This window comes from Carettochelys insculpta, chromosome 2, assembly GCF_033958435.1.
Source record: "Carettochelys insculpta isolate YL-2023 chromosome 2, ASM3395843v1, whole genome shotgun sequence".
In the NCBI taxonomy this organism is placed as follows: domain Eukaryota; kingdom Metazoa; phylum Chordata; order Testudines; family Carettochelyidae; genus Carettochelys; species Carettochelys insculpta.
The window spans coordinates 250,918,885-250,944,539 of record NC_134138.1 but is presented as its reverse complement, the minus strand read 5'-3'; the positions used below and the strand labels follow the sequence as shown (position 1 = coordinate 250,944,539).

Genomic DNA, 25,655 nt, shown 5'->3' with positions numbered 1-25,655 from the left:
CTTGCCAAATGTCACCATAATGTGCCAGTGGCAAAAGTGAGAATAATAATTCCCTGCTCATGCATCGTACTTTTAATCAGTAGGTCTTAAAGCACTTTATTCATAAAGTTAGTGTTGTCCCCTCTTTACGTTTTAATAAAATTCTGGTGTCCTGCATCTGGTGTATGTCCTACCTAATGTGTTAGTCTTTGTGTAACATATCAGTAAGATCAATCTTAGTCATCCAGTGTGGTCCAGAGAGCAGATTTTGCTGCTCTAACATTGACCCAGAAATAGATTCCAGTCAAGATGTCTTTAATTGTTAAAATATACAGTTCTTATTTGCTGTTCTATATATTGAATGGAAAGCTTTGTTTGGAATGTTTTTTAACTTACTTGAATGCTGCATGGATTTCTGTGCACTTGATAATTTAGTGCCACTGTGCCAGAGATGGTGCATTTGTTACAAAATTTAGGGCTAGTGTTGCAGAGAAAGTGCATAGCCTTACTTACAGTCTTTGCTTTCCTTTAAGCCATGCATCTTTGGATATTATCAGGCTATTAAACTAAATAGCAGCTTTTTACTCTTAAATATATTATTTTTGTGGTCAACTGTATCATAAATATTCCTTAAACCAGAAGGTTATTGTATTGACACCACTGGTGGACAGGAATTGCGTATCAGATTAGACCAGGGTGAGCAAACTTTTTGTCGGGCCCCACTTTTTGTCCGTGCAATTAGCAGGGCCCTCCCAAACTGCCTAATATAATCCAAACTCAGGGAATTTACGGTTATGTTCATCTGTGGGGTGGCGGGGGGGGGGGAACCCTTTCAGCATATATATATATATATATATATATAATATATATAAAGGAAAAAAAAGTACCATATAAAAACTCTATTGAATGGGGTATAAATATGAATAAACATTCATGAAACAGTATCATATTTCAGCATTTTCAGTTAGATGGATGAGCCTCAGATCCAGCAGCCGATTGTGCTGTGTCCACTTTACAAAATGTTATGCCCCTCCTCAGGGGGCCCACCTCCAATTTTGCATACCCCTGGATTAGACTGCCCTGCAGTGTCTCCTTTATTCCCACATGAACTGTCCTTTTGGCCAAATAGGGTTGGATGCTACACACTTAGACCTTGTCATAGCTCTTGATCCAGAGGTATCACAGTGAGGTGACTTGATGCTCCCCTTTTATGCAACTGATAGTAGTGTTGCTAACACTTTGCAGTGTGGAGACTAAAAGTCTAAATCCAATGTTAATTCCACTTTGAGGGGCGGCTGAAAATGCACTTGTACTTCGGTGTTATTTCCAATGCCTACAGTTGCAGGAGTAAGAATTTGGGGCCCGAAATCAAATACAGAAATGATAGTGTAATTGCATCACGTTAGTTCCCTCTTTAGAAAACAGCATCAGGTGGTTTAGCGTTCAAGACTTACAGTTTAAAAAAAGGCTATTTGCAGTTTTCTGGCTGAATTTAGTGATATGAAAAACTGTGCTTATGGAAAATATACAGATGAATTTTCTGGGATTTATATTAGTATAAAGTTGACCCTGTTGATAGTGTGATTTTTCTCCTCTTTAGTATAATGCTTCACCACAGCAGCAAAGAGAAATAATTAAAAGTAGGAGTCTGGACAGGAGGCTGCAAGAACCAATAGTTTTGACAAAGTGGAGGCACAGCACGATTGTGTTGGACACCAATGATAAGGTAGGAATGAGTTAAAAAGCAAATTTAGAATTTTGGCCATGGTCCGATTTGTGAAGTGGTTATTCACTTTAATTTCTGAAGGATTCATGATTAGTGACTTTTCCTGCACTATGCACTGGGCGTGTAAATACTCAGTGAAATATTTGTATTTTGATAAAGGAGGTTTTTTTTTTAAAATCTTCTTTGAACTATTTTCCTTTCTTCTGAACTGTTTCCATAAGCCATGAGGTCTATTCCAACCCTATGATTCTAAGCCTTCACTTGATTGTCTGATGAATTTTATTTAGGCTTTGGAAAGTCACAAAACATTTACTTGCTTCTAATTAGAAGCCACCTGTGTTTTGGCTAAAAAGGCAGATAATTAGCAATGTGATATCAGTTACATAAAAGGCTTGGTACCTGGTATATGAAGGCTTGAACTGTTTGCAGCTGAGATATGGTATGAAAATGCTGATGAAATGCAAGGATGTAGTTTTCTTTTTCGGTAGTTTATGTGGGCTTCACTGTTGCAGTTAAGATGGGAGTGACAGTTGCAATATGCAGTAACGTTATTCTTTTAACAAATATTCCTCTATATTCCATTAAATTAAATTAATTAAAAATAATCCTTCACAAATAGGCTTCTTATACCTGTAACAGAAATGTGTTGGAAACAAGCAATGGCTGTATTTCCTGTAATTCAGTGGCAATTTAAAAAAAAAAAAAAAAAAAAAAAAAAAGACTTCATTGTTAGAAAGGCCTGCAGGAACTGCATTTTATTGAAACATCTGGTAAAGCCACTTAGCCCTTAATCTTCATATTGGTGTATAAAGTACTAATGAACCTCAGTGAAGGGAACTCTATAGGCACCATAAGCTCTTTATTTTAAAGACTTAAACATAAAAAAATAGCAAAAAGCCATGGAATAAAAGAATGAAATCTGTATTTCCAGAAATTTTAGATGAATAGTGTAGTGATTTATAATCCATGTGATTTTTATTTCTTCAAGATTGTATAATTTGCAAAAAAGGCAAAGCAATTACGAGGAGTCTTATATTTTTGTGTAATATGATCATATCAGTTACAAACTTTTTGAGCACAAGTAATAAAGTACAAGTTTGAGATTGCTACCCATTATTCTGTAGAAAATGTGATACTACTTACAATGGCAAATTCTGTGTACTATAGTTAAAATGTATGAAAAATCCTGACGTCAGCACTTTTGCCAGCAGTATTCTGCCTCTTAACCAGGACAAAATAGCAATGTGTGGATGCTCTGCCTTCTCCTGACAGACAGGGCATCCAGAACAGAGGGCAGCCCTGTCTGCTGTGCTTCTGGGTACCTGTTTTGTTGAGAGAGCAGCCAGGCAATCCGGCTGCTCAGACAGTGGAGCGCTCTTAGGATTTGGCTTTTGTGTGTGGCTGCAGTCTGACAGAAATTTTGTCAGGAAATCTCTTCTGAGGGTGACTTCTGTTGACAGAGCACTGTAGTGTAACCATAGCCACAGGTTTTAAACCATTTGATACTGTTATGTAGGTATAATGCCCCCTTGGTTAGAGACAGGTAATACTGAGAGCATTATATACATTTACAATATTTTTTTAAAATATGGAATAAATTACTATACTGTGAGACAAAATCTGGATTTGCAAATACTAATATTAATCACTGGTTTTTGTGCTGTACAAGGCATAAGTGTAAGAATTTCTGACCCTGAAGGGTTCTGTCAAAACTTTGCCTGTTTGATTCCTGTAACTGAGTTATACCCATTTATGGCCTGCATTACTAATTTACCAGGGTATGTAAACATGTTGCTGCACCTGCAGCTTGATAGTGTTTTAAATTCAAGCTACACATGTGACATCCATTGATGTTTTTCAGTGTAGAACTAAATCTTATCAGTATTAGGAACTCAGAGTTTTCTTGGGGAGATTTCTGCCAAAATTCAAGCAGGATAAAAATGGCTCAGCTAAATTAATTACAAATTTTGTGAGTGCTCTCATGTGGGCAAGGGTTTTGTTCAGATCAAAATACTTTACTGAAGCAATTGAGTAGAATTGTTTTAAAAACTGTTTAGAAATTTCCGTTGTATAGGGAGAACTTCTGTGGGAATTGAGGACACATAGTAGGCACTGAAGTCTGCTGAGGACCTTCTGGTTTACAGAGTTAGTTTCAGCAATGAAGGAAAAACAGGGGACTTCAGATTTGTACTCCCACTTTAACATACTGAAGAGCACTTTTACTTTAGCCTGTTTGTTAATTAGAATTAAGGTTTTGTAAAAACAGAAGTTTTATAAAGATTCCAGCCTTTTTTTAAAATAAAGGTTCTGCTGCTTTTACAAGCCAAATACTACAAAATTTTGCTAATTATTTTCATTGTCAAAGCTGTTGAATTAAAAAAAGTAAACATGAAACATAAGTAGTGATCAGTAAACATAAATTTAAAAAAGCTGCTGTTGATATTGCAAGTTTTTAATTTTGTTTGGTCTTTTATTAAAATATTACTTTAACCTGTTAACAGAGCAAGTTGAATGTTGGAAAAACAAAGCAAAAACATCTCTATCTGATAGAGCACAACATTGGTGTTAGGAAGCCTGGTTCTGTTTTATGCAGTGTTATCATGAGCGCATAACTTAATCTTTGTCTGTTTCCACACACTAAATGAGAACACAAGTGCTTTTCCTCCTGTTAATCTTTTTGTATTTGGTAGAAGAAAAGTGCAACAGAGTGGGGTGGGTGGCAATCAGGATTTCACTAATATCTATTAGTCTGGGTCCCTTAATCTTTGCTTGTCTGGGAATGGCAGTTCTGTCTCTGGTGTAAGGACTTTGTTCAGACCATTATAGTAATCCATTATGTTGTCATGTTCTTGACTGTAAAAAGAACGAGAAGTCCTGTGGCACCTTATAGACTTAACAGAATCACAGAATTCTAAAACACTAGCCTAGGAGGCCTCACAAAATCTACTCGTCTCGGGCCCTCAGAAGAGTTAATCTGGCCATTGGGGGAAGCCCTGTGGCCCTAAAAGGGTTCCCTACCCCAACTAATGGCTTCTAAAATCATTCAGACACATAACGTATGTCTGTACTGCAGCACAACCTCAACTGATCAAGGTCAGCTAACTTGAGCTAAAATTAGTGTCCCCCAGGGCCTGTGCTCCAGCCCAAACCTGAATGTCAAGACTGTAATTTTTAGCTCCTCCGTCTGAGCCCATCTTAACTAACTCAAGCTCTGACACTCAATGCTATGTTTTTTTTTTTTTCCGTTGCGATGCAGACTTACCTTCAGGTGCTTATCTTAGTCTATAGCCCTATTAGTCTCACTAAATCCTGTCATTGGTCTGATATCAAAAGACAGGGATGGTCCCTCATTTTTCCAATTGACTACTAGAGTGCCGTGGAGACTGTCTAAAGCCTTGCTGCAGTGAAGGTATATTATGTCTGCATTCCTCCTATTAGCCAAACTATCCTGTCAATAGAGAAAATCAGGCTGGTTTGGCATAACTTGTTCTTGATAAGGTGCTGGTTGCTATTTATTACTCCTTTTATCATCCACATACTTCCAAACTGAATGTTTTAAACATTGCTCTAGAAGCTTCCCAGGCAGTGAAGTTAGTCTAACTGGTTATTAGTTTTCTGGCTCCACCTTTTCCCTCCTTTCTAAATATGGACATTGTTAGCCCTTCTCCAGACTTCTGACACATCTTCTGTTGTCCATGAGTTTGCAGATAATGCTGCCAGTGTCTCTGAGATTTATTCAACTAATTTCTTCAGTACTCAGGTGAACAGCATCAGGCTCTGCTGATTTGAATTCATTCGCATTAGTTTGATCTCTGATGCATTCTTTACTTATTCTGATTTGCACTCCTTAATTGTCCATGGTAGTTTCACTAGTCAGTCAGTATTTTTTGTGAGAAGACTGAAGCAAAGTACACATTGAGCATACCTCTGTGTTCCTTCCATTGTCTGCTACCCACTAACGTTCTTCATTAAGCAGCTGACCCATACTGTCGTTGGTCTTTTTTTTTTTTTTTTTTCTTTCAAGATATATATTTAAGTACCCCTTCTGTTGTCTCTAACATTCCTCAAAAGTTGTAACTCATTCTTTGCCTTGGCTTTCCTGATTTTTTTTTTTTTTTTTTTTTTTTTTTGTCTTTTGTCATCCCTACATGCATATGTGTTTACTTATACAATTAATTCAAATTAATCATGAATAATCACACTGTTGAGAGTATATAGACTAGCACAACTTTCTCTCTGTTACTGTTAAATAGAATACCAATTCAAATTTAAACATTTTTGGATATGTTCTACATTTTAGAATGTATTGATTTCTATTACAGTGCCAAATACAAAGCATATAGTGCTCAGTTTTTATTACAAATATTGGCACTTTGAAATGATACAACAAATAGTATTTTTCAGTTCACCTTATACAAGTGCTGTAGTGAATCTGTTTATCATAAAAACATAACTTACAAATGATGACATTTTTTACATAACTGCACTCAAAAACAAAACAATGTAAAACTTTAGCACCTACCAGTCTGCTCAGTGCTCCTACTTGTTCAGCCACTCACTAAGACAAAAAGGTTGTTTACATTTACGAGAGATAATACTGTCTGCTTCTTATTTACAGTATTATCTGAAAGTAAGAACAGGTGTTCACATGGTATTTTTGTAGCTGATATTCCAAGTATTTATATGCCAGGCATGCCAAATGATCATATGATCCTTCATACTTCAGCCACTGTTCCAAATTGTTGCCAGCTTGGATGTATGTTCCGTGGAATGTTGGATGAAGAATGAAGGAACATACAAAACTTTTAGCGCATCTAGAGGGAACATTACCTGCAAGCCTTTTACATTCATGTGCAGAATAATTTATCTGCACTGCGTTATGTGCACCACTCACAGAAACACAAAACCTACCTTTGTAGGCACCCTATTAATCAGCTGGGTGGCATTTGAATTTCTCCCAAGCAGATGCATGAGTGCACAGGGAACACTGTTGGCATGTAGATATCTTGAAGTGTTAGCTATCAAAGCACCTTGTGAATGCCTCTTTCCTTTTTCAGGTTACATTGGAAATAAGAAGTGGGTAACATTTTCTGCAAATTGTAATTAAATTTGCTTGAGTAATTGGCTGGACAGAAAGTAGGGTGGAGTGGCCTTGAGGCTCTAAAGTTATGCTGTTTTTGTATGCAATTATTTTTGTACATAATTCTCCATTTGTAAGTGCAGCTCTCATAATACAAGTACTATAGTTCAATTTCTATAAGATGAATTGAAAAATACCATTTTTTAAAGTGCAAATATTTGTAATCAAAAATAAAATGAGCACTATGCACTTTGAAGTGTGTTGTAATTAACATCAATGTATTTGAAAATGTAGAAAACATCCAAGATATTAAATAAATAGTATTGTTGTTTAATAGAATGATTCAATGTGCAATAATCATGACTGATTTTCTTTAATTGCTGGATGGCTAGTTTGCAGGTAGCTAAAAGGATTCTTGTGCCTCTTACATTTCCTCTAAATGAGAATAGCTTGATGTTGCGCCTCTGGTTCAGGAATGGGAAACCTTTTATGGGTTGGGGCCACTGACCTACAGAACAGTTGGTCACAGGCCACACAAGTGAGGAAAAAAGAGAATCTAGCTAATTTGCTCCCCATCTGACAAAAACAACATAAGATGCTCCTCTCATTCCCCTTGCATATCCTATGGGAGCCAGGACTAGTAGATTTTGTGGGCCCCCTAGATTCTGGGGTTGAGCCAAAATGAAGGGTTGAGTGTGGGAGGGGGCTGCCAGAAAAGGCTTGAGGTATGGGGTCTGGGCCAGAGGGAGGGTACAAGAGTGGGCTGGGGCTGGACAGTTTTGGTGGGTACAGGGGGTTGAGGATTCTGGGAGAGTGATTGGGGTGCAGGAGTGGGCTGGGGTAGAGGGGCTTGTGCAAGGGGAGGGAACGTCCACTTGGTGTCCCCATGACCTTGGTGTCACGGGAGCCTGTGCTCTGATTGGCTGAGGTTTTTGGTGGGGTAAATCCTCTCCAGGCAGAGTCCATGGGACAGATCTGGCTCTAGCTTGCCCATCTCTGGTCTATGAGATTTGGGGCTCAACAGTATACCACACCTGGCAGTGAGCCATGAGCTGAAGAGGGGAGCCCCAAGCCTCACTGGCGAGATCTGGGCCACAGGCCTGGGGTTCCCCACCCTTGCCACAGTTTTAGGAACTGCCAGTTCCCTGTGACTCTTTCCTTTCTCCCTCCGTATTAGTCTTTCCACAGACCTTGCCTGCTATTTCTGAGTTGATTGATATCTGCCTTCTTGAAGTCCAGTCTTGTTTTTTTTATTCTCATGTACTCCTTCCATGGGATCTTGAGTTCTGTGAGATCATGATCATTTTCTCCCAAGTTCCCAATCACCTTCCGATTTGCAGCTGCTTCATCCCTGTTGATCAAAACCAAATCCAAAAGAGATGACCTCTAGCTGTTTCCTGAGTTTTCAGAATCAGACTGGTCTTCTGATGTTAAGAATTTGCAGGACATGTAAGCTGCATCTATACTAGTGAGTTTTTGACAAAAGGGAACTCCTTTCAAAAGATCTCATGGAGCATCTACACACACAGTGTTCTTTCGAAGGTAAATTGAAAATGTGGCGCTTGTTTCAAAATCGCTCTTCCTTTCCCAATTCAGGAAGTGCACCCTGTTTTGAAAGCTTCTTTGAAAGAAAATGTGTGTAGGCTCTCCATAGGCCCTTTTTTTTTCCAAAAGAGCAGTCCTTTTGGGGCCTGATTTTTCAATCCCTAGCCTGTTCTTTTGAAATAGCGGGGGGAGGGGGGGGCTGTGTAGACATGCTCTTTCAAAAGAGAAGATCACTCTTTTTGATCCGCTTGTTTTGTGTGTGGATGTACTCTTTCAAAAGAAGTTCTTTCGGAAGAGATCTTCCAGAAGGGCTTCTTTCTAAATATCTCTGTAGTGTAGACATAACCATAAAGTCATACTGTACTAGTGTTCCAACATATTCTCAGAGAAGTTAAAATTTACAATAATGCTAGTTAATCTTATTACCTTCTTGTAGAATGATTCATCCATGTCCTCTTTGTGATTTTGATGGTAAAATAAGTGTGTGGAGATACACATCTCATAGAACTGGAAGGGACCTCAGGATGTCATTGAGTCCAGTCCCCTGCCTTCTCAGCAGGACCGAGCACTATCCCTGACAAATTTTTTTTATTTTAATCTATTTTGGCCCAGACCCCTAAATGGCCGCCTCAACGATTGAACCTACAACCCTGGGTTTAGTAGGCCAGTGCTCAAACCACTGAGCTATCCGACCACTACCAAAACATAGCTATTGGTTGAACCCCTGTAGCCAGGCACTCTGGGAACCTGACTGGTGCCGAATGAGAGAGTTTTCTGGACCGGGGAGGAGAATTATTGTCGAGCAGCATTACTAACACTTCCATTGTTTACTGGTCTCTTAGAAGACAATAAGGGGTACATTGCAATGAAATAGCAACATAGAACACTAAGGCCAGGTCTACGCTCAACCTTAGTCAATTTGTAGATATGCAGTTCCAGCTGTGGCAATTGCATAGCTGGAATTGACTTACCTATAATTGACTTACCTGGCCATCCTCACTGAAGGAAGTCATCAGGGAAACTCTCTGGTTGACTGCCCTTACTTTTTGCAAGATGGAGGAGTACAGGGGTCAACTGGTTCTGTTTTGTACATCCTGACTAAGCGATATTGAACCCAAGGAAGATCAACCTGGGGTTTAAGGGGTCTGAGCCAATAGCTTACTTCCTCTTCACCTAGTGATCCCTTATGGCTGGTGTCAGAGCTGTACTACATGCTCTGAGGTAGTATGCACTTGCAAATGCTCTACAAAAACTGCATTCTCTACTAGATGCTAATGTGAAAATGTTGTGAGAAAAGATGGAGCTATAGAGAGGAGCTAAAAAGCTAATCTTGAATGGAAAGTGAAATTGGAAAATATTACAACTCTTGTTCAGATCATTGAGGAGGTGGGTGGATGACCTTTGTGGCATTGCATTGGATGAACATGTAGCTCATGATCAGATACCTTGGTGTTCTCCAGTTTAATTTTTTTTAAAGCTACCTAAAATTTCATAACACTAACAGGGAAGACAGCTTTTCACTTTATCTACAAACTAAAGTGCTTTTACCTTGGTAGATGCAGACAGAAACACAGATCATAGTTGCAGTACACCTAACTTGTAGGAAAATTTCTGTGGAAAAACCAAAATGACTGTGAAGGGTGAAAGTCAAAGGAGCAACAGCAGCAGCTGTATAGGTCACCAGTTGGGCTACAAAAATTTACTTCATGATTTATAACTCAGAAATGTCAGTCAGTACCTGCTCCGTGCCTAGCAGCAGCACACAGGTGCCACTGGACACGCAAAGCACTGGTGACGGAGGGGGATTTAGATGGAAGAAGCACATCCACACAGCCTCTGCTGTGCTGGCATCCCCTTCTGCCATCACCAAACTCCTGCGTGGCTGTGGTAATGAGCTTCAGGAGTATGTAAATGGGAACTCGTTTGCAATCCCGAGAAGCTCAGTGTGCATGGCTCTGCTGGTAGAGGCACTGGACAGAGCGCTATGTAGACCCAGACTAAATGTGCAATTAGATCATTTGCTAATCTGGTTTTTGTGATAACTTTGGAGAAGTACCTCAGAAAGGTAATACGAGAATGTCCATCAATAACAAGTAAAACAAAACAAGATCTATTATTTGAAATTTCCCCTTTAAAGATCTGTAGGGGAGAATTGCATGTAGCTTTTTCTTTCAGTTGAATGACTTTCCTGGTCTTTCAAGATTTAGCACTTCCTTTTTGAGGCACAATTAATATCTAGTTCAGCAAACCTGACTGTCTTACACTCTTTTTCAGAAACTTTTAGCCACTGATGGCTATAAAAAAAAACTTTACCTAAGGTTACTTTAGAATATGTAGCAAAATCTGTGCAATAATTATCCAAGTTAAAGTAATTTTGCATTTGTATATACATAAGCAAGCAAAGATGTAGGTCCTCTAACTCTTTCTTGCCTAATGCCTAATATTTCTAGTAGAAACCCGGAACGCAATGGAATTCAGAACGTGATTTATCTTTTTACAACGCAGGTAATTTTTAAAACCAGCATACAAAAATAATGCATTTATTAAAGTGTGTGAAATCATCCTTGTAAACTAACACAGCATGGTGAAAATGGTATTACTCTTCCTTTTCAGTGAACATGTCCCTATTAATTCAGTTTGTTTGGATTCTGTAAATGAGCTACGTGATCCTGCTGAGTAAACATATAATATCAGTGTCAGTATTCAGTATGTTACTTATGCTTCAGAAAACCATTGGTAATCCAGGAATGAGACTGTAAGATGGCTAATGTTTGTTCTTTCCAGGATTGGCATTATTAAGAATTGTAGGAAAGAGAATAACTGTTTGCTTATCTCTTTTTCTTCAAGGAATATCCAGCTGCTTCAAAGCCTAACTGTCCAGAGAATGAGTCCTCTCCCTCCTCACCAAAGCATCAAGCCACAGTCAGTATGCAAGTTGTCTCACAATAGATATGTAAATGCTAGGTAACAGCTGCATGAGATTAAGACAGCAAATCTCTGTGCTTAAAGTTACATAACGATCATAAGAAACGTCTTATCTCAATTGGCCGGCATTAGGATCTAGATTCTGCCCAATATTGTGGGGAAAGAAAATGTTGCATGGTTTCCCTTTTCTCCTACACCTAGGCTACATCTACACTACAGAGGTCTTTTGAAAGAAACCCTTCCAGAAGATCTGTTCCAAACGCATTGCTTTCAAGAGATTGCGTCCACACACAAAAAAGCAGATCAAGAGTGATCTGCTCTTTCAAAAGAGAGCATCCACACAGCTCCTGCTCTTTCAAAAGAACGGGCCAGGGATCAAAAAAATCAGGTGCCATGAGGACTGCTCTTTCAAAAGAAGGACCCTGTGGAGCATCAACACGTGTTTTCTTTCAAAATAAGCTTTTGAAAGAAGGCGTTCTTCCTGAAACAGGAATGGAAGAGCGCTTTTGAAACCAGTGCTGAATTCGTTTGATTTACTTTCAAAAGAATTTTTTTTGTGTGTAAGATGCCCCAGGGGATCTTTCAAAACAACTTGCTAGTGTAGTCCCAGCCCTACTGTTTGAGATTTTAACATGCTTAGATGTGAAATGCAAACAATACTTTCTTCATAGGGTGACTGTGAGGAATAAGAAGACTTTCTTCAGCTGCTAACATTTTTCCCCCAGAGTATTTAGTTAGGACTCGCTTGTGGAATAATAACGTATGGCAAGTTATTTAGCATTTCAAAGGGAAATCTTCATTATTTGTGTTCAGCTGACACTGACAGGTCAAAAGCATGAAGCACGTCCTACTGTTGGTAGACTGTAATAGTTCATTACAGCTGTTATTTCTGAGCTTCCTGCTACCACTGGTGTCCTTCTAGAAAGAAACAGAAATTGTGGGAATGTAATTCATTAGTTTGCATTCTGGTCTAACAATACTTCAACTATTGGAAAGAACTTGAATTCAGCTAGCTTTGTGTTGATCTGTGCAACTTTTAAACTCTGTCCTGACTATTTAAGTTTTGGCTTTTGATTAAATTTAAATTCTTGTTTGTTTTTTTTTTTGTTTTTGTTTTTAGAAACTATATAACATAATGCTGGATTGGGAAAAGTAATTGGGATTTCCTTTTTTAAAATTGAAAAGCCATATTGTGGTAGCATTCAAGCATGTGTAATGGTCATTAGTAATAGTCTTGGGAGGTTTAAGGCTGTTTGTTTTCAGTCTCATCTCTGTGCACCCAATGCATGTATTAATGATTCCATAGTTTATTTACAATGAGCTGTTTTGTATTTATGAATGTTCATATTGCTACACATAACAAAGTAGGTAGTTGCTCTTAATATACTAGCTTCCCCTCACTGCCCCACAAGCAAATTGAACTATTTATTTACTTGTGCACTAAGACAACATTACTTCTTATTTTATTCATTGTATTTAAATATGGCACAATGTTTGAATGGTTAAAATATATTTTATATAAATTTTCTACTGGTCTAGACAACAGAAAAAATCTGCCTCTCCAGCAAACTCTGTTTTTTCACCCCATTGTTTTGCCATTGCTTTTAAACATCCACACAAAACCTCTCCCATCCCTTTTTGAATGAGAAACTAAATTAGCAGCACAAGAAGTCTTGTGGCACCTTATAGACAAACAGATATTTAGGAGCATGAGCTTTCATGGGCAAAGACCTGCTTCATCAGATGCATGAGTGGTGGTTTCCGAGGGGTATTTAAAAAGTGGGGTCCCAGTAAGAGGGAGGGCCAGAGCTGACAAGGTCTATTCAGCAAGGTGGAAATGGCCCAGTATCAACAGCACTTATCAAAAGAGGAAAAAACAAGTCAGATCAGACAGGAGGATGTGAACCTTTGTCATCATCTAATGGAGAGATATTAGCACCCAGAGCAGAGAAACTGCCTTTGTAAGCTGCGAGCCACTCCCAGTCTCTGTTTAATCCATGGTTAATAGAGTCAAATTTGCAAATCACAGAATCACAGGGCTGGAAGGGACCTCAGGAGGTCATCTAGTCCATCCCCCTGCTTCAAGCAGGATCAGCCCCCACTAAGTCATCCCAGCCAGGACCTTGTCCAGCCAGGACTTAAAAACCTCAAGGAATGGGGAATTTACCACCTCTCTAGGCAATGCATTCCAATGCTTCACCACCCCCCTGGTGAAGTAGTTTTTCTCAATATCTACCCTACACCTTTCCCTCTTCAACTTTAGACCATTACTCCTTGTTCTGCCATCTGACACTACTGAGAACAGTGTCTCACCCTCCTTTTTAGAGCTCCCCTTCAGGAAGTTGAAGGCTGCTATTAAGTCACCTCTAAGTCTTCTCTTCTGTAAACTAGACAAGCCCAAATCCCTCAGCCTATCCTCATAGGTCTTGTGCTCCAGCCCCTTAATCATTTTTGTTGCCCTTTGCTGAACCTGCTCCAGCAAATCCACATCCTTTTTATACTGAGGGGCCCAAAACTGGACACAGTATTCCAGATGTGGCCTCACCAGTGCTGAATAAAGAGGAATAACTACTTCTCTAGATCTGCTTGAAATGCTCCTCCTAATGCACCCTAGTATGGTCAGTTCCTTCAGCACTTGTACCAAGAAGTTATCCCCAACATTCTCCAAAAACTTCCTGGATTGTCTGTGTGCTGATGTATTGGTCTCCCAACAAATGTCCAGATGAATTGCAGCTTGGAGATTTCTCTCTCCATTTGATTTTTTGAAATTTTTTTGTTTCAGAACTGTCACCCTTAAATCTGCCACTGAGTGTCCAGGGAGATTGAAGTGTTCCCCCACAGGCTTCTGTACATTGCTGTTCCTGATGTCTGATTTATGTCCATTTATTCTTTTATGGAGAAACTGTCCAGTTTGGCCAGTGTAAATTGCAGTGGGGCATTGCTCGCACATGATGGCATATTTTATATTAGTAGATGTGCAGGTAGAGGAGCCCCTGATGGCATAGTTGGTGTTAGGTTCTGTGATGATGTCACTGGTGTAGATATGTGAGCACAGTTGGCAGCGAGGACTGTTGCAGGGGATGGTTCCAGGCCTAGAGTCGCTGGTTTGTGATTTGTACTAGCTGGTGAGGATTTGTTTAAGGTTGGCAGGCTGGCTATAGGCGAGGACAGACCTGCCTCTCAAGGTCTGTGAGAGTGAAAGATCATTGTTCAGGATGGGTTGCAGATCACTTTAAGGTGCCACAAGACTTCTTGTTCTCAAAGCTACAGATGAACATGGCTACCTCTCTGATAAATTAGCGCACTCACTTTCCACTACTTTGAGTTAATTAAATAATATCTTAATATCTTCTGGAGTCTTCCTTCTCACTGAGATCATTGGTGTCTATTGCACAGAAATGTCTAGTGGGTGCAAAGCTGATTTCTTGATGCACTTCCAATATTATTGCCATATATACTTCATATAGATCATTGATCTGACACTTGCAGACACTGTATTATGGGAATTGCCATGGGCACTAGGATGACTTTCCAATATGGCCCTCTCTTCATAGGCCATCTTCAAGAAGAATTTCTGGACAAATGTACCACAAAACTGATGATATACCTGGTGATATCTTCCTCTGAATAGATAGCTTAAACTCCCTCAGATTTCAGCCACAACTTCAAACTACCATCACCCATCCATTTAAATTCTCCCTGAAATGGACAGATGCTAGACTAGTATATATCCAGAGGCGTGCTTACTCCTGGTTGAGAACCTGTGGTACAAGAATTATCTGTTTTATCTCACCTAGTGAAGTGAATGCCCTAACAAAAACTGCGTAGGGAAAACCAAAAAAATCACTGTGTTCCCCAAGTAACTCTTACAGGAAAATGATAAACATAAAAATACCTTTTCACCTGTGGATGAGTACTTTTCACAAAGCAGTCGCCATATATTTGACCTATCAGTTCTCATCCTCAAAGGAAATCTTCACAGCATTTTAAACATATGGGCATGGGATTTTACATTCATTACTCTGTTAAACATTAAAAACCATGAATTGAACAGAGACACTAGATTTATGGCTTATTACAATCATTTGTAACCCAATAAATCCTTTTTTTGGGACAGAGTGGGGGTCTTAAACTGCAGAGGTGTTAACTGTACTTTGAATGATCCCTTACATCTATTGCTGCACCTTGCATTTTGCTGTTACACTGGGAGTCCCTTCCCAGACTTAAAGAAGAGTTGTATGTGATTTGAAACATTGTCTATTTTGCCAATAGAAGTGGGTCCAATAAAAGATCTTCACACATCTTGTCCCGCTAATATCCTGGACCTGACATGGCTACACCTAACTGCATCCAAGAATTTGAAAAAATATGCCCGTATATGTTCATAATGTTGCATACATCAGGAAATATTTAATTCTATAACACCTGTAAACCACTTTCGTTGTGTGGGGTGGTGAGTGAGCCATGAAGTAATCTATAGATTTATGCAGATACTCACCAGTTATTTCTTGGGTTTTAATTCACAAAGCATAGCAAAGCAGTTCATAGTTTTAATCTTCAAGCATTTGCATGGGGAATGATCACTGCTTTTTTTGTGCTGCTACTTAGACAGCTCAAACTGTGGGATTGGCTGGGGCTAGGGAGGGAGCTGGCTGAGTGCTGTCTCTCTCTCTCTCTCTCTCTCTCTCTCTCTCTCTCTCTCTATTATTTTTTTTTTAACAAAAATGCACTGGGAATGATAATATGCAGGACATTAAAACAGTTTTTCGCTTCTTGGTTTTTAAACTAAAACAGACATGAGTAGGGAAAAAATTACTGACTCTGCAAACTACGCTCTTTAAAAATAGCTTTTAAAAGTTTCTTCTTAACCAACAGAATTCAGCATTAAGGGTGCCTGATTTTCCTTTAGCCCAATCATTGTAAGAGGGGCCACACATTATGTCACCTGTGTGTTAGAGCAATCTTGATTTACAAACATTAATTTAAAATAACACTGTTACAGAATTTTCAGTCTTCTGTACCAAACTGTCAAAGAAATTAGTTTGCAGCAGAGCACATGGGACTCTGAATACAGTCAGCTTCTCACTTTTTGAGTGGTAATGATAAGCCTCCCTCTGTCAACTTGTTTTCATCACTATGCGTATTTTTAAAGATATTTCTATTCCCAAATGCTTATTTGGTGGTTCTGCTAACAAATTGGAATATAGAGGCCCTTGTTCATGAATGTAATGTCTTATTCCATCCAATAGGGTCAAGAGAAGTATGGATTATTAAATGTAACAAAAATTACAGAAAATGGGAAAAAAGTTAGGTAAGTTTACACTTAATTATATCTCTTTGGTCCTATATTCTGTGTATTTCTGTTTATCAGAGTAAATATGCATTAGCAAATATTAGGATTTTCATTGTAGGACTTTTCATCAATTTTCATAACCTCTTTATTCTAGATAGACTTTGTAACACTTCTTTTTCTTTTGGGACATTTTTCCTATCCCAAAGCAACACAGCTGCGATCAGTGGTTGGTGGGAGTATCTTTCCACACAAAAGAATCCATAAAGCAACACGGGTTTCACCAGACCACCGGACAGCAAATCAAATTGACCATATCTGTATCAGCAGCACCTTCAGACGTTCTATGCAAGATACACGTGCAAGAAGAGGGGCGGATGTGGGATCTGACCACCACCTTGTCTTAGCAAAGTTCAGGCTGAAACTGAAAAAGCACCACATGCAAGTAAACAGGCCAGGGCCGAGATATAACACAGAACTCCTGAGAGATCAGATGACAAAATCACAATTCCAGTTAGAACTGTTAAACAGATATACAGTCCTTAGAGATCTAAGATAAGAAGATGTAGCGGTAGAGCAAGTATGGGAAAGCTCTAAATCAGCATGGAAAGAAGCTTGTGAGAAAATCCTGGGCAAAAGAACAAGACAACACAAAGAATGGATATCATCAGAGACTCTAAGGAAGATAAAGGATAGAAGAGACAAGAAGGCAGTTGTCAACAGCAGCAAGACCAGAGCTATCAAGGCAGGAGCACTGTGATTGTATGCAGAAGCTAACAAGGAAGTGAAGAAAAGTATAAAAAGGGGATAAAAAACTTCGTGGAAGCACTAGCACAACAAGCCGAGCAAGCCGTAGGCCAGAAGAATCTAAAAACTGTAATATCACAAGGAAGTTAACAGGTGCAAGACGGACAGTAGGTCATCCCGTGGAAGAGAAGGATGGGAGAGTCTTGTCAAATCTAGCTGAACAATTTACTCAATGGAAAGAACATTTCGAGGATCTCTTAAACCGCCCAGCACCAGTAGATCCACCAGACTTACCCTCAGCTCCAATACCACTACCAGTAAATACAGATAGACCAACTAAGGAGGAGATAAGGAAGGCCATTTCTCTGCTGAAAAGTGGAAAAGCTTCAGGGCCAGACTGCATTCCCTCAGAAGCAGTGAAGGTGGACCTTAAAACTTCCACAGACATGCTGTACGAACTCTTTGGCAGAATATGGGACACCGAGGAAATACCACGAGATTGGAAACATGGACATATAATTAAAATACCCAAGAAAGGAAGTTTGAATGAATGCAGAAACTGGAGAGGTATCTCTCTGCTGTCTATTCCTGGAAAAGTCTTTAACAGGATCCAGTTGGAGAGAATGAAAGCAGAGATTGACAGGCTGTTGAGGGACAAACAAGCTGGTTTTCGGAGCGAGAGATCATGTGTAGACCAGATAACGACCTTGAGGATCATCATAGAACAGTCATTGGAATGGAACTCCCCACTGTAATTAACTTTCATAGACCTTGAACAGGCCTTTGATAGTGTAGACAGAAATACACTGTGGAGACTGTTGCAGTATCCTGGCATTCCCCAGAAGATCATTAATCTCATTCGAGCCAATTACGAACCCTCCATTTGCCAGGTTGTACATAATGGCACTCTGACGGAATCTTTCACTGTCTGAACAGGTGTGAGACAGGGATGTCTACTCTCACCATTCCTTTTCCTTATACTTATGGATTGGATTATGCTAAAAACAACAAGCGGACACCAGAGAGGTATTCAGTGGACCTTCTCTCATCAATTAAAGGATATCGATTTTTTGCTGATGACATTGCTCTCCTGGCACATCGGCATGAGCATATGGACAGCAAAGTTGCAACACTGGATAGCGCTGCCTCAAAGACAGGCCTGAAAATCAGTAGATGTAAAACTAGAACTATGAGAGTCAACCACACTAAACAAGACAACATCACTTTAGGGGGAGAGACCCTCGAAGACGTTGAACAATTTACTTTTCTAGGTAGTGTTGTGAATAAAGATGGTGGTACTGACCTAGACATCAAATCCAGGATTGGCAAAGCCACAGCAGCATTTCAAACTCTGTGGCCAGTATGGAGATCACACAACATCTCTGTTGAAACAAAGCTGAGAATCTTCAATTCAAATGTAAAGTCTGTCCTGCTGTATGCCTGTGAATCATGGCACACCACAAAGTCCTCAACACACAAACTGCAGAAGTTTTTGAATAGATGCCTGAGGTACATATTACAAATAAGATGGCAAGACAAAGTCACAAATGAACATCTGTGGACATGAACAGGCCAAGAGCCAGTGGGGATCCAAATAAAAAGAAGATGGGGATGGCTGGGACATACCTTGAGGAAACCCCCGTCCCTCATTGTTCGACATGCCCTAAAATGGAATCCTCAGGAAAAACGCAGCCGAGGAAGACCCCGAATAACATGGAGGAGATCTACAGTCACGGAAGCACAAGCACTGAGATATTCATGGGGCCCGATTGAAGCCATTGCCCAAGATGGAACCAGGTGGAGGAGCCTTGTGGATGACCTATGCCCCACTTGGGGTTCACGGGTTTAACTTAACTAAAGCAAAACGTGATTTTCTTTGAGGACTAAACATCCTGGACTTCTGATAAGATAGACTATGGTATGTCAGGTTTCTGGATAAGATCCTGCTTTGGTTGAAAATGTATGTTAATTACTACAGCCTCACAATATCACATTTAATGAAGTATGTATTAATTGAGCCACAGGTTCGTCTAAGTAGTTTTTGTTGTAATTGTGCACATTATTCATTTCCAAATACCAATTAAACTGATTGGTAAGGAGTATGATGGAAGACAGCATTGTACTAATTGTTCTTTATTCCCTTGAACAGTAGCTGTCCCCAGAGGGGAAAGAAACTTCAGTTGTTACCTCAGCCTATATTGTCTAGTACTATATCTCAGAAGAAGAAACGTCCTGGCTTCTATTATTTCTTTTATGGATATGAATTTGACTGCTACTTTTGTCTTGTGTTTCCACTTAAAAACCAAATAAACATACAAGCCTTTTCAAAGATACCAGTGTGAGGTGTGTTTTGCTGTTGTGTAGTAACTGCACTATTGTTGTGGTTGCACAAGAGTTCAGTTTTAATATTAACAGTTAAGTGTTGGAGTAAAGAGGAGGGAGGCATTTCACGTTGAGTAGGCTGTCTATACTACTGCAGTAAATCAACCTAAGAGGTGTAACTTAAGGTGAACAACAGTAGTTGGAGCCAGTGTATCTGAGGCAGAATTACCAGGAGGGTCACCATGACTAATTGTCCATTTGATTTACCTTACTCTTCTCATCAGGGGGTAGAGTACAGGGGTAGACTGGAGAGCAATCTGCAGTCAATTTGGCAGGTCTTTACTAGACCCACTAAACTGACCACCAGAGGATTGATCTCAGAGCACAGATCCTAGCTGTACTGTAGACCTGGTAATTTATCCATTTGGGGCATAGGTAAGGCTGCCATGTTGAGGTTCAGAATATTTCTCTTTTTAGAGATAAGGGTTAAACTAAACTTTTATTAAAAATAAAAGCTGCAATATTAAAATAAACCATTTGGCCACTTTTAGCATTGTTGGTATGATATACTCCAGAGTACTCACTTATTCTTATCTCTGACCTTGGTAATGGTCTTCATCTCTAATGTCTGTGACTCCTTGTTAGTGCCGTAGATGCCCACTTAAATTGTAAAAATAAATAAATATACAGGTTGTAGTATGGGTAGCCTGATGTTATGAACCACTTGTGGAATTTATCTTTCTTCTTCGAGTGACTGCTCATGTGTATTCCAAGTTGGGTGTGTGCTGGCGCATGCCTAGTTGCCAGAAGCTTTTTGCCAAAGCCAGTAGCCATAGGTTGGTACAGTGCACCCTGGAATGGTACCTGTATGGCGACACATATATGCACCACCTGACCCACCCCCTTCTCGCCACACTGTTGGTTGCTGGAGCTCTCTCTTTTTTCATTGGCTGATAGCCATCACCTGTAAATTAGTTAGTAATTGTTAGTGTAACTAGTTTAAATAGTTCTTATCACTTGTAAATAGTTTCACTTAGCTGTCAGAGAGCTGAGGCGGGACTTTAACCCCTCTTGGTGCTTCAGTGCCAGGGGATCAATGGCTCTTCAAGTTTCAAAACCTGCTCAAAAGGTGGAAAACGGATGCCCAAGAGTGACCCACACAAGACTTGTTTGGGTTGCCTTGGTGGGGCACACCTTCGTGAACGTTACTTCATCTGTAAGGCCTTCAAGGCTAGGACTCTAAAGGACAGAGTACAACATTTAGAAGTCCTATTGATGGAAGAGGCCTTGTGCCCAGATATCTTCCTTGTGGGAGCTCAGAGCAGTGTATCATCGGTGCAGAGTGCTCTGGCACCATTGGTGCCATCAGAAAGCTCCCAACGTCGGGAGCAGGTATTGGCGCCTAACACTACAAGACAACACAGAAGTCTGACCCCGGTGCCTCGGAAGAAAAAGAGGCATGAATGGGGCCAGTTCCCAGAGAGGGTAAAGAGCTGACAACCCTCAAGGCATCTGCCAGAGTGCACTGTGAGTTGGATCATGAAGTGCAGGCATGGATGCCGGTGTGAGGTGAGAGCTCACACTCTGCGAGGCTACTGTCAACACTGGAGGCATTCATTGCAGCACAGGGCCTGTTACAGATCATGGGGTCTGGACCAACACCACGCTGTGAGTCCTCATCACCAACAGAGGGAATACCCCAGACACAGGTGCCAACTCAGACCACTGGGCAGGAGTCATCCTTCATGGCACCGTCACCATTCCTGGCACCAGACCAGCCTCCACAATGCAGACCAGCTATGGTGACCCCATTCAGCGTGCCATATCATACAGCACAAGGGCAACACAAGCCAGTGCAAACCATGTGCTCCATGGCACTGCCCTAGTTGTTGGCATCAGAGTCTGACTCATACTACTCCAGCTTCGCCAGGAGCACAAGATCGTAGCATGGCAGCGGACGCCAGCACCAGAACTGTAACCCTGCAGATGAGGGTTGGCGGGCATCCTCTCAAGGCACTCTGCAGTGGCCCTTTTGGACTCCATGGGCAGTCCATGAAGTGCAAGGACAGGCCATGCGACTCCCTGCTAGGGCACTTGGCACTCCCTGGGGCCAAGGGTGACGCTGTCAGCATCATTGGGGGTGCCTGTTCCAGAAGGTGCGACTGTCCCAGAAGCCCCTTCAGTGGGCTTGGCGCTGATGTCGGCATTGTCACAGATGGCACCAGCCCAACTCTGGGCACCACTTGTGCAGGCACCAGGCAGTAACGACACTGCTGGGCCCAGTGCTGTCCTGGGTGCCGAGTTACTCCCATATGCCCCTAATGTGGCCTGCATTGTATTCAGGTGCTTTACCCCAGGTGCTGAGCACGGCACCACAGACCACACAGCTGGGGATTCAAACAGGGAATTTAGGACCCCTCCTGCTGGTGGGCATGGAAAGGCCTTCCCCTGACTTCCTTGTCGATGCAGCAAATCACAGGGAGAGACAGTCTACGTAGACTGAAGGATGCTACTACGTTACCATGCAGTGCTTTGACATAACCTATTTAATAGCTTGCAATTTGAATGTGCCAGATTAGCTTCTTTGAGGTCATATCTATACTGTGTTCCTTCTAGTGAAACTGATGGCTTTCACTACTAAATAGCACTTTTTGTTTACACTTTGAAGGCCAGCTTGGAGCAATTAACACCTTGTATAATAGTAGCAATCAAAAGACTTACTGATATCATTATGTGTAATGAATTGTGCTAGCACACAGGTCAGCATTCTAGCAGAGAGGGACAAAATGAGTAGTTTAATTTTATCTACCAATGTCTGTATTTTAATTGCAGAAAGAACTGGATGTCATGGTGGGCAGTATTACAAGGTTCATCATTATTATTTACTAAAACCCAAGGAACTGGAACCAGTTGGGTAAGCACTTCAGTTTATCTTACTTTGTTTAAATGTGGATCAGACTGAGCACAATAAAGAGGAAAATATTTTTAAGTAGCAGTCAGCTGTGATGTGGGCTAAGAAGAAAACCAAATACAGGTTTAACCTCTCTAATCCGACACACTCTCATTTGGCGTCATCTGTAGTCTGGCATGATTTTAATTAGTCAGACAATCACTTATCATGGGTGTGGCCAAGATTCCCATGGGCCCATAAAGTTTGTTTACAGCCACCAGTCCTGGCTCTGTGTTTTGTTCTTTAGCTCTAATTTACCCTTCAGTGTCTTCTAAGAGCCCAGTAAGCAGTGGACGCATTGGTAATGCTGCTAGACAATATTGACATCCAGTGGTCCAGGAAATTCTCTCATTTGGCACCAGTCAGGTCCCGGGAGTGTCAGAGTAGATGGGTCCTACCTGCATACTCTTTTCTATGTTACAGTAAATCTTGTGGTTCATTCTTACCAGTACTAATTTAGAAAATCAGAAAGGGTTTTCAGTTTTCTGCAAGTTTGTGAGAAGTGAATAAAAAGAAAACACACTGCAGAAGATGCTCCCGATCAATTGTATTCTTGATATGTTTCTCACCAATGCATTTCTGAATTGGATCTGTTTGGTGTATGTGTTTTGGTTCATGAATTAGTAGCTTGAAGAGATTTTTCACACTTCAAGGTAAGTTTGAAATAAATATATGAAATGAAATAATAAAGGCAACACTAAACTCAGTTTATTACGTTGGAAGAACAAATTTGTAAGAGTTGTTATGGATCTTCTGAGAGTGCAAGTTCTTCCAGTTTATATCCACCCCAAGTTGAGTAGCTGTTGTTGTTAAAATGATCATCTGTTCAGTTTCATCTCAAAAATGTCTTGACCTCAAAATTCAATTTTAGACATGGTAACTGAAGTTCTCATTTAAAATATATATGTAGCGCAAGTTAAAAATAATAAATTGAGTTTGATGTTCTAAATAGGTAAATAGATTACAATTTTAGCAGCAGTATTTGCAAGGCAAGTGCTATTACTCTGGCACAGTGGCGTCCAAAAGAAATTTCAAAATTTCCACAGGCCTTCCACCCCCTCAGAGCCTGGTGCCTCCTGCCCCCTGAGATTACTCACCAGAGCTGCACCTCGTGTGCACAACCGAGCCGTGGCTAGAGCCATGCAGTGTGCGTGACATAGCCACCATGGCTGCTGGAGCCTGTTGGTCAGAGCTGCAGGAGGAGCCACCTCCACTGTTGCTGCCACACGCTCATCCCACCAAGGGGTGGGACACATGCTTGGGGCAGGCAGAGGATGCTCCATTTTGCCACACCGTGGCTTCTTGTTTGCCACATGTGGTGAACAGAAAGTGTATTGGACATGGTGGCTCTAGCACACTGTCTCTAGAACTTGTCACTCATTGATTCACCATCCACTGCTTCACACTGTTTTAGCAGCAAATTGGTATTAACAGTGTTTTTCAAGGACTGATTTCATCTGTGACATCAGAAATATTGTTGTTTTTTCCCATTCAGTTTCTCATCAGGTGTAGAATGCTTGGTTGCAGGAAGCAGAATGGGAATACACAGAAGCTGTTAGGATGGACCGTGAATTGATGATAGAAAGGAAAGAAACAAAAATGAGAATGAGAAAGAACAGAATGAAGAGTAACAGGAATGAGGCAATGTTAATTACATTGGAATATGATAGGGAGGGGACCTGATGAGGTGTTTCCACAATGTGAATGAATAGGAAGAACAGGAGAAGGCGTGCATGGGTGTGGAAGCATGATTGAGGATGCATAGGAAGTGAACTTGAAAAACTTAAAAGGATAAAGGGAAGCAAAAGTGACATGCATCTTTAGTCATTCTAACATTGAGTAAAAGACACATCTACAAGTAATACATTTTATTTTAAAGGAAAAAATCAGTTGCATATAAACATTTAAATGCTTTTCTGTGCAGTGTATGTGATTTTTTTTTTTTTCATAAATTTAATAACATGGCACATGGAAGAAATGTTGAAGAATCTGGCAAGGTGAGTGTGGAAGTGGGAAATACTGAGATTAGTAAAAGTATTAGATTTGGCATTATGAATTTACTTTGTTCTCCATTTTTATTGCTGACTGGATTCTAATTAGCTTACTTTCACCAACTCACTTTATAAAATAACATATTTGATGCATGGGATCATGAAAACTGATGTATATCCTCTGCCGTGTATAAAGATTACTCCTCCTCTTAAAGTACATTGCTGCTATTGGTATCCTTTAATAGTTTTCTGTAGCTGAAGTTATAAGGCATACTGTAATCTTCCAAATCAGTTGAGAGAATATCTAGCCGGAGATAGGACATCGAACCAGGAGGGCCAGGGATCTGAGATGGCACCAAACAGTTTCTCGTGGTTGCTCAGTTGTATGGTTCTTGCTCATATGTGCAGGATCCATCTGATCATATGTTGCATCAGGAAGGAATTTTCCCTTGGGTCAGATGGACAGTGATCTTAGTGGTTTTTGGGCCTTCCTCTGCAGCATGTGGGTCACTTACCAGGATTATCTAAGTATGTCTCACTTAATTATTTCCCCACCTCAATCACAGAAGCAGAGGCAGTGGGTAACATAGGAAAGGGAAGGCATTGCTTCCTTCAAACCACCTCTACTCTGGCCAGCTGGGAAGGCTGTGGCGTTGCTGCCATCCCTCCAGTCAGGAAGGCTGTGACTGTGGCACCCACTGGGATGGGGGAGACTAGGCCTGTGACCACTCTGGTGCTAGGGCCTTAGCTCAGAGTGGGAGCTGGATGCTGGAGCTAGACATGGTTCCACTGTGGTGGAGGGTAGTGGAAGGGGTAGGATCTCTGGTGGAAGGAGTGGGGCTGGGACTTACCTTCCTCAAGCTGTGTCTATACTAAGAGATAAAATCAAATTTACTAATATCAGTTTTGTAACTCTGGAATTAATAAATTCGATTTTGACTGTCGTCACCTCCCCACATGTTCTTCACAAAGTCAACTTATTGCTGCCACGCTCAGTTGACATTGACTGTTGCAGTAGTGCATTGTGGGAACCTATTCCACAGTTCCTTCATCCCTGTAGCATTCTGGGTATGCTTGCTGTTCTCTGACATCTTCCCACA

The 25,655-nt window shown here is 40.6% G+C and overlaps 1 protein-coding gene across 7 annotated transcripts in view; it reads left to right on the top strand.

Moving 5' to 3' along the window:
• ARHGAP12 (Rho GTPase activating protein 12) overlaps positions 1 to 25,655 on the top strand; it is a 173,750-nt gene that overhangs the window by 112,133 nt on the left and 35,962 nt on the right. For 5 of the 7 annotated variants that reach the window (XM_074984963.1, XM_074984960.1, XM_074984957.1 and 2 more), the window contains 4 exons: positions 1,580 to 1,705; positions 11,178 to 11,252; positions 16,505 to 16,566; positions 22,447 to 22,528. In XM_074984963.1, the coding sequence (XP_074841064.1) occupies positions 1,580 to 1,705; positions 11,178 to 11,252; positions 16,505 to 16,566; positions 22,447 to 22,528 (345 nt within the window). The remainder of the gene's footprint in view (positions 1 to 1,579; positions 1,706 to 11,177; positions 11,253 to 16,504; positions 16,567 to 22,446; positions 22,529 to 25,655) is intronic. The other 2 variants (XM_074984964.1, XM_074984961.1) reach the window with 1 other exon arrangement.